The 19,794-nt window shown below is 50.3% G+C and overlaps 1 protein-coding gene across 1 annotated transcript; it reads left to right on the forward strand.

The window, feature by feature from the left end:
• The first annotated feature begins 724 nt into the window (after positions 1 to 724).
• Positions 725 to 19,572, forward strand: REST (RE1 silencing transcription factor). Its single transcript, XM_061548830.1, has 9 exons — positions 725 to 1,448; positions 4,700 to 4,940; positions 5,988 to 6,505; positions 6,703 to 6,807; positions 7,251 to 7,328; positions 9,695 to 10,037; positions 10,704 to 10,787; positions 13,257 to 13,333; positions 13,763 to 19,572. The coding sequence occupies exons 2-9, from the start codon at positions 4,736 to 4,738 to the stop codon at positions 17,396 to 17,398; spliced, it is 5,046 nt and encodes a 1,681-aa protein (XP_061404814.1). The 5' UTR covers positions 725 to 1,448; positions 4,700 to 4,735; the 3' UTR covers positions 17,399 to 19,572.
• The last annotated feature ends 222 nt before the right edge of the window (positions 19,573 to 19,794 follow it).

Here is a 19,794-nt window from a genome sequence, read left to right on the forward strand (position 1 = left end):
CAACTACCGGATTATAAGACGCAGCCCAATAAAGTTCTACAAATGTCTCGCATAACTACCGGATTATAAGACGCACCTCTTATAATTTATTTTAAAATACAGCGGGGGAAAGAGCGTGGACATTGAGAACACGCAGTCCGACAAGTCGAAGTGTGTTGACTCTTCCGGAAGTTTCTACTCTGCGTTCCAAGACTAATCTACGACTTCCAGAAGATTTGAATAAAACAAGACCGTTCTGTGCTACTTTCGGAAGACCCCTCCCAACTCAACCCAAGTTGCAGCTCCACACAACACAAGTCAACACCCAACCCCCGAGCATCGAACACAACCCTCCCAACATTCAACACAACATCTAGAAACCACCACAACACCCAACCCGGCAACATCCAGCACAGCACCCTACATCCAACAAAACGCATAGCACATCCAACACCCAATCCAACATCCAGCACAACACCCCAACATCTAGCACAACACCCCAACACAACACCCTACATCCAACACAACACCCTACATCCAACACAACACCCTACATCCAACACAACACCCTACATCCAACACAACACCCTACATCCAACAAAACGCATAGCACATCCAACACAACACCCCAACACAACACCCTACATCCAACACAACACCCAACATCTAGCACAACACCCCAACATCTAGCACAACACCCTACATCCAACACCCAACATCCAACACAACACCCAACATCTAGCACAACACCCCAACAACACCCTACACCCAACATCTAGCACAACACCCCAACCCCCAACCCAACAAACCAACTTTCAACAACCACCCCAATCAACGCCAACACGCCCGCTTCTACCGGAAAATGCCACTCGCCGTTCGTAACGAATCGGCAGGAATCGATGTCCTCTGTACTTATGCAATTGGTACTACAGTACCGTCAAACTTTATTGTTGTATTACTCGGTGATTTGCTTTAGCGTTCCTATACATACTTTGCACTCATGTCTGTGGTTTTGTATTGTTTCTTGTAACTTTCTGACCCCATGCTCCCCCCTTTACTGGACAATTTGTAACAAAAAAGAGCTTATTAGCTCATCGGATTTCTCCAGAACAAATAGAGACGACAAACTCAGACAAGCCACGCATCTTCTGGAAGACACCCACTCTTCCAGAAGATTCTTCTGGAAACCCGTGAAATGGCAATCGAACGGGCAGTAGCATCTTCCGGAAGGTTATTTTCAACGAAAGCGTCAATCGAACGGGCAGTAGCATCTTCCGGAAGACGAAGACCCTTCTTCTTCCGGAAGATATCTTCCGGAAGATCGGCAGAAGTGAAGATGGGCAGAGGCGCCCGGTGATGGCGGAGCCCTCAAAGCGGCGCTGTGAAGGAATGCGGCCGAGTTGAGCGAGCGCGGAGAACCCCGCGGATCTCCTCCATCAAACCCCCGGCTTCTTCCAGGGCCCACGGCGGTGAGAGTCACAGTCACTCGCGGTTGTTGTAGTTGTTGCTGCCCGTGAAGTTTGTTGTAGTTTGGCGATCTCCGTCCGTTAACAAGGCGCCTCTTACCCCCTCCACCATCCCGTCGCGGCAGTGAAATCAAACACAAATAAAAGTGTTCAAACTTCGCCAAAGTTGCTCGAAACTCGACTGAGCGACGTTGCAGTCGTCGTTTCGCGATCGCCCGTGGTTGTTGCGGCGGTGGAAGTGGTTGCGCTCATGGCTTTTTGTCGAGACGAGACGTGGTGGCGGTGGCGGTGGTGAACAAGGCGGCGGCGGGTTGTCGTTCTCTGGCCCCAACGCTGGACAGCGCCCCACGCCATTAATTATTTATCAGCCTCTGCTCGTTTGTTTGCGCGAGGTAAATCGATACTTGAATAGAAGGAGAAAGAAACTTCATCCACTTGCAAATCTCCTGCTTTAACTGTAGTTTGCGCGTAAGCAACTTTTATTTTAAGTTAAGATTTTAAAATCTTTCGCCCCCCCCCCACCTCGACAACGTTTTGTTACCGACGTGAAATTCGAGACGGCTTCCCGAATTCCTCTCTCGCTTCTTCAGTTTTACACAGATTGTTTTGTCTTGTTGTTGTGCTCTGGAAAGGGGAAAAACAAACTAATTGGCAGGCAAAACCTTGATCTTGTGAAAAGTTGACGCAGTTTTGTTTGTCACGGCGAGACCGCGACGACATCGTGGGCCCTGCGTCCTGAGTTTAAAAGTCAACCCTTGTTGATTAATTACCTTGCCGATGTTTATTGTTGTTGTTTCGGTGTTGTTTAGTTGTTTTGGGAAATGTTGAAAGCGAAGTATGGGTGAGTTTACGCCCCAGGCTTGGCTGTGGTGGGGACGGAATGGAGGAGGAGGTTTACTTGTAGTGGTTTTGGATTCATGGCTCTGCTCAGGGGCCGCTTGGCCATAAAGGGCTGCGTGGTGGTGCCGCGTTCAACCCAATGCCCTCGAGCCGTGCCCTTCACATAGATCGTCCCCCTATGTTGTGGCCAATGCCGCGTGTAAGTTAAAGCTCTCCGCAGAGGCGGATGCAGACAGTTCAACAGGTATATATATGGGCGAGGCAGGCCCACGTGTACAAGCTTATTAAATAGGGCCCCTACCTCGAGTATTTTAAGTGTATTCCCTGTTTAAATAAAAAAAAATCTATATATTATAAATGCCCTCCCACCAACACCCCAGATGGACCACTGCGTTCTCTGAGTCCTGCCTTCGCTTTCCCGAGTCACATTTTAGCCATAACCACCCGAGCTGTATCGATGGGGGGATCCTTCGTAGCAATTGATGTCTATTTGGTGTTTGAACATTTTAACTCTTATATTATTGCCGGAAAGGGTAAAGCCTATTATGAATTTCTTTCATCACCCTAAGGTGTTGGGCATATACCCCGTCTGTTGTACAGGCCAGGCCCTGAATGGGCCATGTCCTTGAGAAGTTATGCCTATTTTACGGCAAGCCTTAACATTAGCGGGCTGTACCTCTGGCCATCATGCCCTGAGTTTTCACAGCAATTTTTTACCAACAACGTTAAAACCTCTCCCATGTACAGTAAAGGTCATGCCGTTCGTAAGTTAAACCGTCTCGCGGCCTTGCCCTCCGCAGGCCGTGTTCTTCCTGCATTCTAATTCGGTTGTCAAGTCCTGGGACAAACCAGGCCTCGAGTGAATTACAATAGTGATTGGCTTTTTCGTAGTGAATCTCAATCGCAGTGTAATTGTAATTTCGGCGAACAATGCTGGAGTTATTCAAATTGTAATTGACCTCGGATCTGGACAATGCCGTTGATAGGTCATGTGATGAGTTGGCTGTGACCTCACATTTCAAAGTTTATTCTTTTAGTGTTTTGTTTTCTCTGTATGTAACGTTACTGTACGCACTTACATTTAAAAGTTGTCCCCTTTTATTCTGAATTTGAACTGAAACTATTAATCGTCAGGGAACCGAGGTGCAAAATGCTCTTCGTTTTAATTTTGTTTTGGATTCGTTGTTTATCATGTGTAATATGTGGCTTTGACGTAATATATTTGGTGTGCAATTTTCTCCCTTTCGCTTATATATTCTCAATTAAAACCATTGTGCTTTTTCAGTTGATTGTATTTGATACCAGTCCAGTTTAACTGAACCAATGTCGTAATACTTTGACATTTCATGTAACCCAGATCACCGAGTTAACAACTCCAATCAGTACATGCTTGTATTTTAGATATCTAATATCTGATACGTTCTGTGGTAAAGATCTTTCTCTAACTGGTGAGTGAGCTGGAACATTAATGTTGGTGCATCTATAAACGCTTGTCGGTGTGACAATTTTATTTGTTTGGCTGTCTCGGGTGGTTGAGGGTCTTACGACAGAAATTTGACAATATAATTTCCAAAAAATCTATTATTTATTATGTTAGCTACGAAAATCAATGTGTTACCGTAATGGGTTGTTTCCATCGCCTGGTGATTTATTGCATCTTAGTCATGTCCTCGACGGCACATGCCCTCTTTTGCTAGAGTCCTACCTCTTAGCCACACAATTCCCAAGCCATGCCCTTACTGTGGCTGGGCCATGCGTGCACCATCCACAGCAGCAGTAGTAACAGATGGGAACACGTGTTACCCAGACAATGGGGCCTTGACTGGGCTCACAGTTAACAAGGCACAGCTGTATCAAATCCCCACCCAAGTCTATAGCCCCTGGAGACAACATATATCGTCCAGAGACATACTGTGGCCTAAAGAGATAGGCTACAGTGTCAGGCTGTCGGATATTACCTCTCTTTGTCGTTCTACTCGTTACTGAGTGTTGGTGACCTGTGATGAAGCTACTTCACTCTGTGACATTGTGCTTTGCTATAACATTGATATAATGCTGTGGTTATTATGTTTCTAATACTACCTTGTCCATCTTGGACTGTGTATACCTCTGTTCCATTTCCTTCCACTTTATTCAATCAACAGTGTCTCAATTCCTCAGTTATGATTACCCATAGCAACAGCGCCGCCGGACTGTGACACGACTGCAAACTATACGATCCCTGAAACACAGTGCATTTGTGATAGCCTTGTATGATAATAGTGGCGCATATATCATATGTCACTAATTTATCAATATTAAATATTCTACATGTTTTCCCCATGATGCCTATATAGCTGTGTCCAAAGTACTTGAGTTGTTCTCTTACTGCTGCACTGCAGCTGAAGTTTGCACCTGCTCTCTCACACACACAGAGTCCCAAACTTCTTCCATCGAGAGCCGGCTCCAAGATGGCTTCGGGGGCGGTGAGCATGGCCTGTTACGCCGGCGAGGTCCCAGCGGCGTCGTCCACCGAGTGCGGCACCAGTGAGGGGCCCCTGATGGCCGAGCTGAAGACGGTGGCGGAACTGGCGCTGATGTCGGATGTCGACATGAGTTACGACGATGACGATGATGACAACGATGATGGTGGCAGTGGCGGCGTAAGGGGAAGAGGTGAGTAGCATTGGCAGATGAGTGGGTGGCACCGTAATTAGCACCAGATGAACAGAGAGCACCAGCACCTCAGAGAAGGACAAATTCGCCGCCGAACAAGCATCGATTGCCAGTCACCAGATAACTCAGAATGTGCCTGATCTCGGAAGATAAGCAGGCCTGAGCTGGTTAGTCTTCTTCTTTCTTATGGCATTGAGAAAAAAGTAACAGGCTACAATTGTATTTTTAATTTCGTAAGATATTCCGCTGCATCCAGTGTAGCTGAGTGGAGTCCACTTGTTCCACCAGACTTAGCCTGTTGTATAGGGCAGTCAATACAGTGGAGATATGCCTGATGGTTTGCACCTCACTGCGTTCGCAATTTGGTGAGTAGTTAACGTTCCATTTATAGGGAAATATCCATACCTTCCATGTGTCGTTCGGATACGATTGAGATGGTCCACTGTCATCAGGGAAGAGAAAAAACCAGGTTGTTAGGCTGGTTAGTGCTTATATGGAAAACTGCTCGTTGTTGTAGGCTTAGGCTGCGAGGTGACTACAAGATGGCAGCATGGCAATGGATTCTTAAATCTACCCATGTGGCATTGTGAGTGTTATACCCCTGGTCTGCATGGTGGGTTTTCGTTAGGTCCTCCGGTTTCCTCCCTCTTATAAATCAAACACCTTACTCAAGGAATTTACCAAATATTCCAAGATATAGCAGTACTCTGAAAAGGAGTCTTGGGACCCCGTCAGGGTTTCCTGGATAAACAACTTGTAATTTGCTGACCCGCCCCTACTGGACATCTGTGAAAAAGAGCTTCATAGTTCATTGGATTTATCCAGTCTGAACAGCTATTGAGATGCCAAACAAAGATCAATATTATAATTTGGTATACAAAGTAGGGAACACTAGAATTCTACGGTGTCTTCCTTCCTTTGGCTGCCACTGTTTTGCGTCTTGACCACCGGTGATGTTACGAATAGCGGATAAAACGTTGATGGTAAACACGCGTGTTGCCGTGGCGACGAGCTTAACAGTCGTTGCTGTGCCGCTGTCTCCTTCAGGTCTCATGAAGCCCCTTTCGGATGATGATGACGATGACAACGGCATGAGCCTGCGGCTGCCCGACCGCTTCGCCCAAGAGCTCTCAAAACTCGAAGCAGCTGCAGTGGCGGCTGCAGCCGCATCAGCCGCGTCAGCGGAGGCGGCCGCGGCTGCGGCAGCAGCAGCGGAAGCAGCGGCGGCGGGGCCGGTGCCGGCCGCGATGAAACTGGAAGAGGGCGCGCGCAGTGCTGTTGGTTACTTCCGCAAAATCACGGCCACCCCTGTTCCTTCTCGGCCACCAATGTTGGTGCAGGAACCGCTGACGGCCGTAGAGCCTTGCGTGCCGCGGGCAGGTGAGGAGCAGGCTTTGACTGGAGAGTCTGGGCTGCCCGTGGGTGGTGCGGCGGTGGCGGCAGCGGTGGTGGTGACGGCGGTGGAGAAGGAGGAGGACGAGGCGGTGGTGGGGAGCGGTGGTGAGGCGAGGTCCAGGGGTTCCCGGCGCCCGAAGAGCTTCTTCTGCCGTCCCTGTCAGTTCACGGTAAGTGGCGGCACCGGTTCTCTACGTGCCCATCCCCTGCTGCCGTGTGACTGCGCAGATGCCTGCTAGGAAGGGGGGAGGTCCCCTTCTGAATGTTAGGGTTGTTCTCTGAGGTCGGTGTGTGGTTGTGTGATGCAATGGATGGATGCCCCCCGCGTGTTGTGACGCGTTCTGCCACCCCTGGATGTGCCACGTAGACGACCTCCGAGGCGGAGTTCCGACATCACATCAGCTCCCACGGAGCCAAAAAATACCTGCTGGAGCAGCAGGGTGAGACGAACGTGCGCACGCAAGCGCACACGGTGAGATGCGCACACACACTCGCATACAGTACTCAAACACACAATAACACACATACACGAAAGAGACAAAAGCAAAGATCCCAAGTATAGCCTATAACTGACTGTTGGGGCAAGTGCTGTTAGCGAGCACCTATTAAGGCTGATACAGCAAACGAGGGGATGTGGTGGCCTGCACCACGCCAGACCGCATTTGTCTCAAAGTGTTGATGTCTAGACATCGCATGAAGTACTTATTTGAGGCTGAGTTAACCTTGAAGAGGGCCAGTTCCAGTTACGTGATTCGTCATTGATGTTAGTCACAAGAGGGAATCGAACTTTTGTCTACACTACAGCTGCACTACAGCTCCCCGTAAAAAGAGTTGCACACACACATATCCTCGCACACACGCACCGTTACGAGTGTTCATAGTTGTTGTTGGGTGTTCTGTGCCACATTGTTACAGGCCGCGGGTGGTCCCATTCGCTGCGAGAAGTGCGGCTATAACACGAATCGCTACGACCATTACCTAGCGCACCTCAAGGTACTGCCACACCGCCCTCCCCGCTCTTTCGCTCTCACCGCCTTGCTCTCTCTAACTCTCACCGCAACTCCCTGTTTAACCGTCACGCCTAACGAGCGGGTGTAGCGCCTTCAGCTACCGTTGTGTATAGTTGCAGTGGTGATTTTGGTGGGTGTATGCACGTGCAGCCGTTGCGTCATTGTCATGGTGTTGCGTTCTCTGTGTGTGGTTGTGTCTTCGTGCGTGCCTGGTCATTTGTGTGTTAACGTATTATTGTGTCGTTGCATCTGTGTGTGTGCCTGTAGCACAACGGTTAGCGTGCTCCGCTACAAACCCAGCGATCCGAGTTCGATTCCCACTCATGGCCAACATCAGTGCTGATTATCTGAACTGGTCCTGGGCCCCCCCTATTGTCGCCGGGGCCTCAAATGAATACCTGGTTACAGTGTGTAAACATCGCCACTAGTGAGACGAAGGCAGCTGGGCGTGGTGTCGGCCAACCACCGTTTCGGCCTTCATAGGTGCTCGCTAACAACACTTGCCCCAACAGTCTGATAAGGCTATGCGAGGGAACTTTGTCTTTACTCTTTGGTTCTTTCGGAAATAAATTAAATAATAATAGAATACGACGCTTCGATTGCAAATATAATGCAATACAACACAGAGAGTCGGCCAACACAGGAGTCAACACCGCCACCTGGTTGATTACGTTCTTCCAAAGATTGCTAAATTTGAGAGAGAGACAAAACATAGACACGGAGACACACGGACACACAAGCAGAGACTCGCACAGAGACAAACAGAGAGACACACACACATAGGCACACAGAAAGACAATGTCTCTGTGTCGAGGCCTTCAATAGAGAGAGAGGCGGGGTGGCAGAGGGGGAGTTGTGTGGAATTCCTGCCCATAGCGGCCGCAAATCTTTGGAAGAACGTAATCAACCAGGTGGGGGTGTTGACTCTTGTGTTGACTGACTCTCTGTGTTGTATTGCATTATATTTTCAAGTTTACTATGTTTTCTCATTAATTTGTACCTGATGATGGTGGCTTGTGTTACAATCGAAACGTCGTATTCTATTATTATTTTATTTTATTTCTTTCTACGTGACTTTACCGAAAGAACCAAAGAGTAATTCCTGCAGTCACGAAAGCTTCGGATCTAGTTTGAGCTTTGTCTTCGTGTGTTTCTGTATATGGTTGTCGAGCAGCGTGTTGCTGTGTTGCCACTTGTATTGTGTCACTCTGTATGGTTTCATCCCCACCCACGGGTCACCTCACCTGTGGTCATGTCGCATTGTATTCTTGTGACTCGCTGTGCGGTTATTCTGCAGTGTTTTGTGGTTGCGTGTGGTTGTGTTTTTCTTTTTGATTGTCCAGTATGCCTGGTTGTGTCACACCTGTGATTGGGCCACAGTGCCTTGTCCTGCCAGATTGTATGGTTCTGTTTATGGGAGTGCTTGCGTCTTGGTTGTGCTATGGCAAGGCCGTAATTATAATATATATTGGGGGGGACACATCCCCCTCAATATTAAAATATGCTCAAAATGTCCCCCTCAATATATTGTTATAAAATAGATTTCTGTTTATATTATTGTGGTTATGGTTGTACTTTATTAATCCCTAATCTCTTCCATTACATACAATGAAACAAGAAAAGGTAAAAAAGAAAAAAACAGAGCAATGTAATACAATTCAATATTAGACATTGTAAAAAATAAATAAAAAGTCCATCCCATGTGTTAGTGAATTTTTTAATATTTTAGGCAGGAAATTAGTTTTCAAATTTAGATTTTTTTTTTCTGGGAGGGGACCCTAGACCCCCTGGAAGATTTGGTCCCCCCCCAATGTTGACTTCATGGCTACGGCCTTGTGCAACAGTATCTGGTCATATTACCATGTATGATGGTGCCACCTTTCGTGGCACATCACTACGTTTACTTATAAACATAGTGGTGCCACGGTGGCGAGATGTTAACGATCTTGCCTGGTATGCAGCAGGTTGTGGGTTTGCTCCTGACTGACACCTGTATATTTGGAGTTTGCATGTCTCTCTCCCCATGGTCACGTGGATTTTTTTTCACCGGGTCCTCCTCTAGTTTTCCCCTCCATATTTAGAAACATGTGTTTAGAGTATTTGGCTGCTAGAAATTTCCACATGATAAGCCACTTAGTTGGGTTATCATTTATGGCCAAGTCATTTCTGAAAAAGAGCCACATAGCTCAGCGGGTCTTACCTGGCAAAATAAAAATATAGTTTTATAAAAGGACGATGAGATGTTCCTTTTGTCGCCAAAATCACGGATAACCGCAGGATCGCGTGAAGCAATCAGGACAATGTCAAATCAGCGGTGCGTTCTGTCTCTCTGCACTTCTCCCTCCCAAGCACCACGAGCGCGTTGCCGGCGCAGCGCTGCCGCCGAGCCCGGTGGTGCCACCCCTTCGCCAACCCAATGAACCGCGCCCCAGTGAGAACCGGGAGAACCGCTCGGCGGTGGCGGCGCCGGTTCTCGCACCAGCTTCGGCACCGGTAGTTGAAGGAGGAGCGACGGTGCAGAGCAGCGAGCGAGTTTTCCGCTGCGTCCTGTGCTTGTACAGCACGGTGAGCGAGTACCACTGGAAGAAACACCTGCGCAACCACTTCCCGCGCAAAGTGTACACCTGCGGGTCCTGCTGCTACTACTCGGACCGCAAGAACAACTACCTCCAGCACCTGCGCACACACACAGGTGTGTCTTTGGTGCGGTAGTGGAGTGATTAGCGCACTAATCTATGGCCATTATCAGTGGGCACCACGGTGGCGAGATGTTAACTCACGGCTCACATCAGTGTCGAGTTCCTGGGCCTCCACGAGGATGTTAGTGCTGTTTAAGTCGAGGAGTACCCAGTGCGGTGTGTCACGTGTCGGCACTGGAGAGACATGTGGCTGGGACTGCCGTTGGCCACATAGTCCCCCCATGCACCACGCTGGCCTTAACAGCACGCAAACTCTCTCCAGTCTGTGAATATATCTATGTATGTTAAAATTATTTCGAACTATACTTAGTCAACCGTGCTAATCGCAGGTGCGGGAGAAGGACATGAAACTAAACACAAAAATCAGTTCTTAGAGAAATTCGTTTTCAATCTATTTTTAAAAGTGCATAGCTCCAGTGGCTCCTTAATATCGAAAGGAAGAGCATTTCAGAAGGACACAGAAGTGCACCTGAAATCGTGCGATGTGGTGACCGTCTTTATTCCATTGCCAGCCAAAAGGCACCGCTGCCGTGAGGATGACCGGGGTTTGCGTGATGGTTTATTCTCTGGCGAGATCAGCGAGGTATTGTGGCGAGCACTTTTGCGCGTGTAACGAGTGCGCAGAATGCCACATGGGGATGTTTGTATTTTTTGTGCAGGTGAAAGGCCCTACCAGTGTCCACACTGCAGCTACTCGAGCTCACAGAAGACTCACCTCACCCGCCATATGCGCATACACTCGGGTGAGTGGCTCTCGCGTAAAGCTGTAGCTGTGAGAGCTATGTTTGGTAAAAAAAAGTGATTTCTTTTAGTTTTTATAGTTTAAAATACTGTTTCAATTTTTAAAATTAAGTTTAACTTACGTGTAAGTGGCTGAGGAATGTGTTGGTGTTGTAGAGTTAAGTTAAATGTGATTTTAATGTGAGGTTTGTGTAACGTGGCTTTGTGTAAATGTGTTTTTGTACACCTATCCTGGCACAGGTGATGTGGTGAAATTATTGGTGCTATTTTTGAAAGAGAGATTGAATTTGTATGTGTCTGTGTTTTTATGTCTGTGGCAGTGTTTATGCATTTGTGTGTGACTGCTTTATTAGTGGTATTTTTACGTGTTGTGTGTTTTTTATTAGTGTGTGTGCGCATGTATTAGTGTGTGCGAGGGGCTTGTAACCATAACCTTGGTGGAAATACCAAACTAAGATTGTGCCAGAAACACCCGGGTGTGGGGGACAGGCGCCTGTGACGTATTCAGGCCAAAGCCCATTTGGCATAGCCTGCTTTGGCAAGAGCATCTACTGGACTCTGTATCGTGATGGAGCAGTGAATTCCAGCCCATATCCTTGACACCAGGACTGACCGCAGAGCTGGTCTGCCCACTTACTATCAACTTGTCATCTGTAAGATGACAAGTAGATAGTAAGTGTCCACCTAAGGACCCCATTGAAACCCACAATAGCCTGGTGTCGGCTTATGGATGAAGGTTGCAAGCGAGAATATTTATGTTAGGTATTGGAGAAGGGGAAAAAAACCCCCTTAGCTCGGATAAAATCACGGAGCAAGATTGGGTTGACCCTGCTGAGGCTGCATTGTCTCCAATATGGGAGGGAGTAGCCGCTTCCTGTGAGTGGCTGGCTGATGTACCATTTATTCAGCAAGTATGAAGGGTGATGTACAGTCTAAGGCCAGGTAAAGCACCAGAGAGAGATGACCTCTCAAGCGAACTGCTGTGATAGGATTGCGATTGTATACAGGCCGAGGGGCGAGAGGCTTGCGGAGCCCCAATGTGGTTTCAGACCGTGGTGGGCCTGCACAGACGCAATATTCTCTTGTCTGTCTGCTACAGCAGAGCTATAGAAAATTTCAATAGAACCTACAACTCTGCTGTATTGATCTGCTCTCAAGGTCTATGATACCATCCATAGGCCAGTGTTCAGGGTTATTCTTTATGCATTCAGGGTCCCTGACCCTCTGCTCACAATCATTAAGGACGCTCATGGTGGCCATGTCCAGGTAATGTTGTGTAGCAAGGAGATTGAATCCGTTTTTGTTCGCTTTAGGGTGTGACAACAATATCCTTTGGCCCATTCACTATTTAACATCTTCTCTGCCCATGTATTTTGAGATGCTCTCCTTGGCTGCACCAGAGTAATTTTCATCTGTTACAGATACAATGGGAGGTTGATGGATGCTTGCATATGGTCAAAGGATGTGGCCCCCTATTGTCCAACCATGTTATTTATGCTGATGATCTGGTAATTGCTGGTCACACTGAGATGGAGACTCTACTGCTGAGCTTGGAGCGTGCTTCTAAGAGATGTGTCCTTACCATCATCCCTACAAGAGCAAAGTACCTGCGTGGGTATTTTATGGTACCAAACACTCCAGCCCCTCCATTCCCTATGGGTGTTGTGGAGAGAGTGGAGGTGTTTCCATACCTGGACAGTGTGCTTTATGACCAGCTCCGGTATGGCAATGAAGGTCTCACTCTCAATCAGTCAAGCGACATTACCTTTTCATCTGCTGCGTAACATTGTGTGGAAGCTAATGAGCCTCTTGCTCCGTACAAAGTTCCCAGCCTTTTCAGCCATGGTTATACCTGCTGGTCAGTGCCGGATTAAGCTAGTGTGGGGCCTGTAGCATATGTTATAAAGGGGCCCTAAATAGTACAGAAGAACATGGAGCTGATTCGACTTTCGGATGACTGGTACCAGCAGTATCAAGATTGGCGTCTGTGGATGAGGCGACCTGACTTGGATTCTGGCTCACGGCCACCAACACCAGTGACGATTATATTATCTTAACCGGCCCGGCAGCTTCCCTAGGTCGACTCAGCATCAAATGAGTACCTGGTGTGGTGTGTAAACAACGCCACTGGGGAGACAAAGGCAGTCGGGCTTGGTGCTAGCCATCCACCCCCTTGTATACCATTCCGGCCTTCATAGGTGCTCGTTTAAAAGCACTTGCCCCAAAAATCTGCTAAGACTACACTGGGAGTGCTTTGTCTTTACGTGTGTATTTGTGTCTAAATCTACGTGTGTGTGTGAGGAATGGTGGTAGTGTAGTGGTTAGCACACTGCGTTACAAACCTGGGGTTTCTAAGTTCGGTTCCTAGGCATGGTGAGCATCAGTGGCCATTCTCTGAAATGGTCCTGTGTCACCATGTGTGCCACCATGGACGGTGGGTTCTCTATGAAACTCTCCTTCTGCCTCTGCAGGCGAGAAGCCTTTCCACTGCGACCGGTGCACCTACGTCGCGTCCAATCAGCACGAAGTGACGCGTCACCTGAGACAGGTGAAGCCGTAGGGGGGTGGAACCTACGGGAAAGGGGGCACCTAGATGATGCTCAAGTACAGTACAACATTGTCGGTTAAATCTCTGTTGATTGTTCATTATATAAGAGTAATGATAATACAAAAACACTCTTTTTAACATATGGGTCCAAGTCTGCAAACCTCTTTTATACGCAACACAAAATTGTAATTTGTGTAATTATGTAGAATATAAGTAACCAAATAAATGAAGCAGATGGTTATTATTTAGTTAATTGTATTTCCACAACTACACAAATAACTATTTTGCATTATAACTATTCGGTCGCCTCCGATTAGCACGGTTGGCTCCATACGGCATGCTAGCAGTTCAACATTTGTATGTGTGTATGCGCATCTCAACGCCAGCCTCGCCTCACGATGGAAACTGTGCACCGGTCCCCGCGCGCAGGTCCACTCGGACGGGCCCAAACCACTGGTGTGCGGCGAGTGCGGCTACCGCACGGCCGACCGCAGCAACTACAAGAAGCACGTATTGCTGCACACGTCTCCACGGCGCTTCCCCTGTCCCGCGTGCTCCTACGCCGCCTCCAAGAAGTGCAACCTCACCTACCACCTGCACTCCAAGCACCCCACCTACACTGGCACTGCTACCACCGCTGCCACCATGGCAGCCACCACCACCACAGTCGTGACCGCGGCTCGGCAGCAGCAGCCGCCACCGCCGATGGTTTCACCGGCACCTCCGGCATTGTCGTCGTCAGCGACAAGCGTGAAGGTGGAGGGAGCGTCGAGCAAGCGGTCCGTTGTGTGCGGTAAATCGGACACCGGCAGCGGTGGCGGCTGTTGCACCGCAAAAGTAAATGGCGTTAAGAGGGAGGGTAGGGGCAGAAAACGGCAGGGAGGGGCAGTGGCGGCAGCAGTCGCGGCTCGTGGTAGGGCTGGTGGGCCGCCGGGGGTGATGGGGCCGGCTAAGGAGACCCCGGAGAAGAAAGTGAAGTGCGAGGAGAAAGCGACAGCGGTGGGGAGGGAGGCATCGCAGCCGGCGCTGCCCTCTCCGTCATCACCGCGGCCTCCTCCAGCTATGATGGAGGAAGCGGGTGCAGAGCTGGAGTGCGAGGAGGTGACGTCGTCCATTGTGAAGGCCGCGAAGAGGAGGGGTAGGCGGCCCAGCCTCAAGATGGCCGCCCTCGCAATGGAGGCTGAGGCGCCTGTCGGGCGGAGTCGGCGTCGGGGCAGGAAGAGGAAGAGCAAGGAAGAGGAGCAGAAGGGCGATGATGAGGGTGTCAAAAAGCTCCGCAATGAGAGCGAGCATGTCAAAGGGGTTGTTGGGAAAAATGCGAAAAAGCTCAAAGCGACCGTCAGGAAGAAGGCGGAATCAGTGGTGATGGAGAACCGTGGGGGAGGTTACAGCCGGAAGAAGCAGCAGAGGAATAGCGAGAAGATCGAGGCGGTGCCTCCCACACGCAAGCGCAAGACGACTTCTGGTGGTGACGATACAAACGAGGTGAACGGCCGAGAGGGTGCCACCACAGCAGCGTGCCCTCCGAGTCGAAGGAGAGGCCGCAGAAGCAAGGCCAATGTTGTGGTGATGCTGGCAGCAGATGAGGAAGGGGAAGCAGCATCGTGTGAGAGAGCGAGTGAGCCACCGTTGCCACCATCATCAACATCACCGCCGCTCACGCAGGAAGCAATACTAGCAGCAGGAGTTATTAAACAGGAAGTGACGCCACCAGTTTTACCGATACCTTTGAAAAACCAGGAAGTGAATGACAGCACGGGAGCGGTGACGTTGCTGGTGAAACAGGCGGAGGAAGTAACGTTTCTGACAAACCCCACGCAGGAAGTGACGTCCCTAGTGCAGTGCACGCAGGAAGCGACGTCACCCGTGAAGCAAGTGCCGGAAGTGGAGCTGCCGGTTCCAAAATCACAGCCGGAAGTGCCCCACCCGCCTGCGCTTTCACCGCTGCGACATCAGCCGCCGTACTTCTCGCTGAAGCCGGAGGCGACGACTTCGGTTGCAAGTGGGAAGCAAACGAGGGCAGCACAGAGACGCCGCCTCTCAGATAAGCCGCAGGCGTTTTCCGGCAAGCGCAGCCAATCGCCGCCGGCGCTTTGCATGCACGATGAGGAGGGGTCGCTGCAGTCGACTTTGAAACCAGCAGATGCCGTCACCTCCAGCCGCCCCCGCAGGGTCCCAGCGAAGCGTGCGCCCAAACGAAAAATCAATGGTGGCCGCAAATCCGTTGCCAAGTCTTGGGCTAGAAATTGCGGCCCAGTGGAGTCCCCGGATTCAAAGCCACAGCCAGCTAGCTGTGAGGGAGCTGTGGCAGCGACGGCGGCGGTGGTTGTAGTCACGGCGAGAGCCGAGGAGATGCCAGCAGCGGGCTCCCCACCCGCGCCATCACCTCCAATTTCCGGTGCGCGCTCACACTTAGCGACCTGCGCCGGCCCGAGCGGTGCTGCCGGAGTCGGCTTCCTGTGCCGATTTGCACCGGAGCCTAACAGCGGCAGAACCGGCTGGAATCAACCGGGCAGCGACGAGGACCGGGGGGGGCCTCGCATGAGCGACGCCTTCGCTCGCGCCCTGCAGCTGCAGAGGGTCGACCACCGCCAACAGCTACAGCAGCAGCAACAGCACCTGCATCGCCTGTACCACCTACGCAGCTACTTGGTCCGGCGGGAGCGCAGCTACGTCCACAGCAGCGGTGCCTTCGACGGCGCAAGCTGGTTGAAGGTCGGCACGGAGTTGTGCGGCGCCCGACAGTGCCGGGAGGCTGTTGCAGCAGTGGCAACGGCGCCTCCCTCTACACCGAGCGATGACGGCATGGAGTCGCCGCTCTCCCTGGACTCGGACGGCCCATTTACACGACACGATTACAGCACCGCCCACCAGCAGCAGGAGGGGCGGCCGCGCACCAGCGGAGACGAGGGGCGTGGGGAGATGGACGAGGACGAGGGGATCCACAGCCACGATGGAAGGTCATCGCCCGAGCGCTGCTTTGACGATGACGAGAAGGAGAGGACGGGAGAGGAAGAAGAAGCGCGAGCGAGGAGGAAGAGCGAGCGGCGGCGCTGCCGGCGCCGGCGCCAGGCGTTTGAGCAGAAGCCGGATCTGGGAGGAGTCTGCAATGTGACGCCAATCATATCTCAACTGACGACGGAGGTTGTGCCGATACCACCACCACCACCACCAGCGGCGCTGCCACTGCCGCCGGAGCCGCTGCAGAAGGGGCCGATGCTGCCGCTACCTTGGCTGAGGCCGTCGCCTGGGCGGTCTCCTGTGACCCCCAGGGGGCCCGTGCCACCGCCGCCGCTACAGACACGGGGAATGTGCGTGTTCTGCGACCGGCATTGTCACGGTGACGCCGACTACACGTTCCGCCTGCGGCGAAACCTGGTGAACGTGTACTACCTGGAGCGCGAAACGGCTGGGCAGAATGTCAGCAATGGAGACGTAGAGGGAGATGGCGGACACTGCGCAGGGCACCATGTGGGGCAGGGAATGAAACGTGCCGGAGAGGGAGACGGGGAGAGAGAAGGGGAGAAAATTGCGAAGAATGACGGAGAGACAGGTGGGAAGGAAGATGGGGAGAGAGATGAGGGGAATAATGGAGGGAGAGATCGGAAGAAAATAAGGGAGAAAGACAGGGAGAAGATCACAGATGACGCTGGAGGGAAAGACACCGAATTGGAGAGGGTGACGGGGGATGCAAATGGGAAAGAGGACGTGGTCAGCCAACAGTGTGGGCATCAAAAGAGGACGAAGGAACAGTCCACACAGACCGTGTTGTCTCGAGAAGACGACACACAGACCGACGTACCTCGGGAACAGGATGCGAAGGCCGACGCACCCAGAGAGTGGTGTGCACAACAAGATGATGCATCACCTAAAGATCGAGACGTGCGGAGTGACTCGTCCAGGGAGCCCGACGCACACGCCGACGCGTACAGAGATCAGGACACGCAGACCTACATATTGCGAGAGCAATACACACAGACCGACGCTTGCAGAGCACCGGGCACACAGGCCCGTGGAGCGAGAGAGCAGGAGACACAGACTGACCTGGCTGTGGAGACGAGTTGAGACACGCTGAGGCCCGCAGGGCGGGGGGGCCAGGGAGAAAGGGGGGGCATCGTGATGTTGGGGGCCCCATCCCCACCCCCTGTGATGTTGGCAGCGAAGGTGCTTTGACAGTGGTGTGCACCGGACCTGCTCCTGCCGATGTTGCCACACAGTCTTTTTGGTCCCACACCTGAACTAGTGCCTACCAGTGACTACCAGTTGGTGCTTGCCAGGTAGTGCCTCCCTTGGTCTACCAGCCAGTGTCTATCAGCCAAAGCCTACAAGTTTCTGCAAGTTTCTGCCAGCAAGGGGCTACGAATTAACGCTTATCAGTGCCAACTAGCTAGTGCCTTAGAGTTCTACCAGCCAGTGCCTACCAATGCCTACAAGTGTTGTCCACCAATCAATGCTTACCAGTATTTACCAATGCCTACGAGCCAGTGGATACCAGCTCTGCCCGCCAATGGAAACTGGCCTCCCGTTCTTTCGCCTTAACCCGGAAGCAGTGTTGCCAGATGAGAGATGAGTTCCTCTGAATCGGAGAGCTTCAGTGAACCCACAGCACGTGGGTCTGTCCGTGACCTCCTGCTAGCGAGCCTTCGACGCTTCACATGGCCTAAAAGTGCACGTAGCCAGGCACAAGCGCCGGTAATGTCACCGCCGCTTCGTGGCAAATGGCTGCAGCTGTTACCCACAATAGGGTGTTGATAAGATACTGAGTTGAATTAATTATAATGGTGATGACGAGGCTTTAGTCTGGGTTCTTTAAACGCTCGCCTCACTTGACAATCGTAGATTCTTAGTTGCGGGATGTTTACTGGACAGATGTCGATGACATCTGTGAAAAAGAGCTTTATAGCTCTGTGGATTCCTCCAGTATGAATATTCTGATTCTGTTTTGTATTTAAAGGACAAACGCTGGTGTGTTTGGGGGTTTTATCTGAAGTCTTCCCAAGTGCCTTACCCCCGGTGTTATGTTACCTGTACAAGTGTTTTTATCCGTGTTACCCATGCACACGTGTAGTTACCAGTGGTGTAACAGGTGGCGCGTAACGTGTGGACATGCGCGGTGTTACCCACCTTACACGATCATTGTTATCCGTGTCAGCTTTTTTCTTGTATGCGTGTATACACGTAACACGTATTATGTTGTCTTTCTGTCTACCAGCGCATTTCCCCAGTGGCTTCATATCAACCTTTAGCCTTCAGTCGCCATTTCTTCTTGAAGTGGTATGGAATGTTGAGAGAAAGAGGCTGTGCAATTGTATAATTTTAAAAGCCCCATTTGTGTTTTTTTCCCATGTTAATCGCAAGTACCAAAGAGTAGTAGTGAGTGTGGGTTGATATCGGTGTAGAGCTGTGCTTTCGAGTGAAACAATAGTTTGGAGGTCACTCAATTTTAAGATTCGGGAGAATTTTGGTCTTGAGACTCAAGTGTCCCCGTCTCTACGGGGTGGTGAGACTTGGGACCACAGGGTGTTAAGAATCGATATTTAGCTCAAGGAAATCAGTTTGTAAACACGATCTTGAGTCGAGTATCTCAATTCAGAAAAAAGTGTCACGGTCAGTCTTCAATAGAATATCGTGTTCCCCGTAAGACCGGGTCACTGGATCTACTTTGCCAAATTTGAGCGCTTGACAGATTTGGTGACATTGAGCGATACTCACACAAGCCAACGACCCTTCGGCGTTAATCCCATGATCCTGTCTGCCGAGTAAAGAAAATGTTGCTCAGATGAATGTGTGATTCCATTATGGGATTCCAGAGGTCAGTTATATGAAACGTGTCCAGTGATATTTCCCCTCGGTTTGCAATGTATATCGACGTGAAGCAAGCGAGGATTTCCCCTTCAGGAATTTTATGCAACTCGTCACAGGATTCTGCGAGTGCCAATTGTCACCCCCATTACATTTCCCATGGCTTTCACAGAGGACGACACACGCAGTTTTGAACTCTCCATGGACAATTCCGGTTTAGAGCCTGTAACGATTCAGTCGTGATTTTTAATGAGTTATCCTGTTGTGTGGTCATGAATTTGTCTCAAAGGTCTATATTTTTACGTTGTAGTCCATGCAGAGTCGATAATGGAATCGAGAGGTTCTTTATTGGTGTAGCCGTGTTAATCCATGGGGGGAGCTGTGAATATGTAGAATCTAAAGTTGCACAACTGTTGAATCTGCAGTGGGAGGGTGTGTGGAGAAACACATCTCACATTCTTACAGAATGCAGTGGGTGCATAAGAATTGATTTGAATCTGTGAATTGTTACATCTCAAGTTGGAGCCACGCGATCATGGGGTGTGGTTATAAATGTATCGTGTTAGACGCTTCAGAATGCTGCGACAGCCTGGATATCTACCATCCCTAAGCTGTTTCTTTTATGGTTTGCTTATTTCTTTAATGCACCCCTATATATA

The sequence above is a fragment of the Lethenteron reissneri genome, chromosome 2 (assembly GCF_015708825.2).
Source record: "Lethenteron reissneri isolate LAM-NWPU_2019-01 chromosome 2, ASM1570882v1, whole genome shotgun sequence".
Classification (NCBI taxonomy): Eukaryota; Metazoa; Chordata; class Hyperoartia; order Petromyzontiformes; family Petromyzontidae; genus Lethenteron; species Lethenteron reissneri.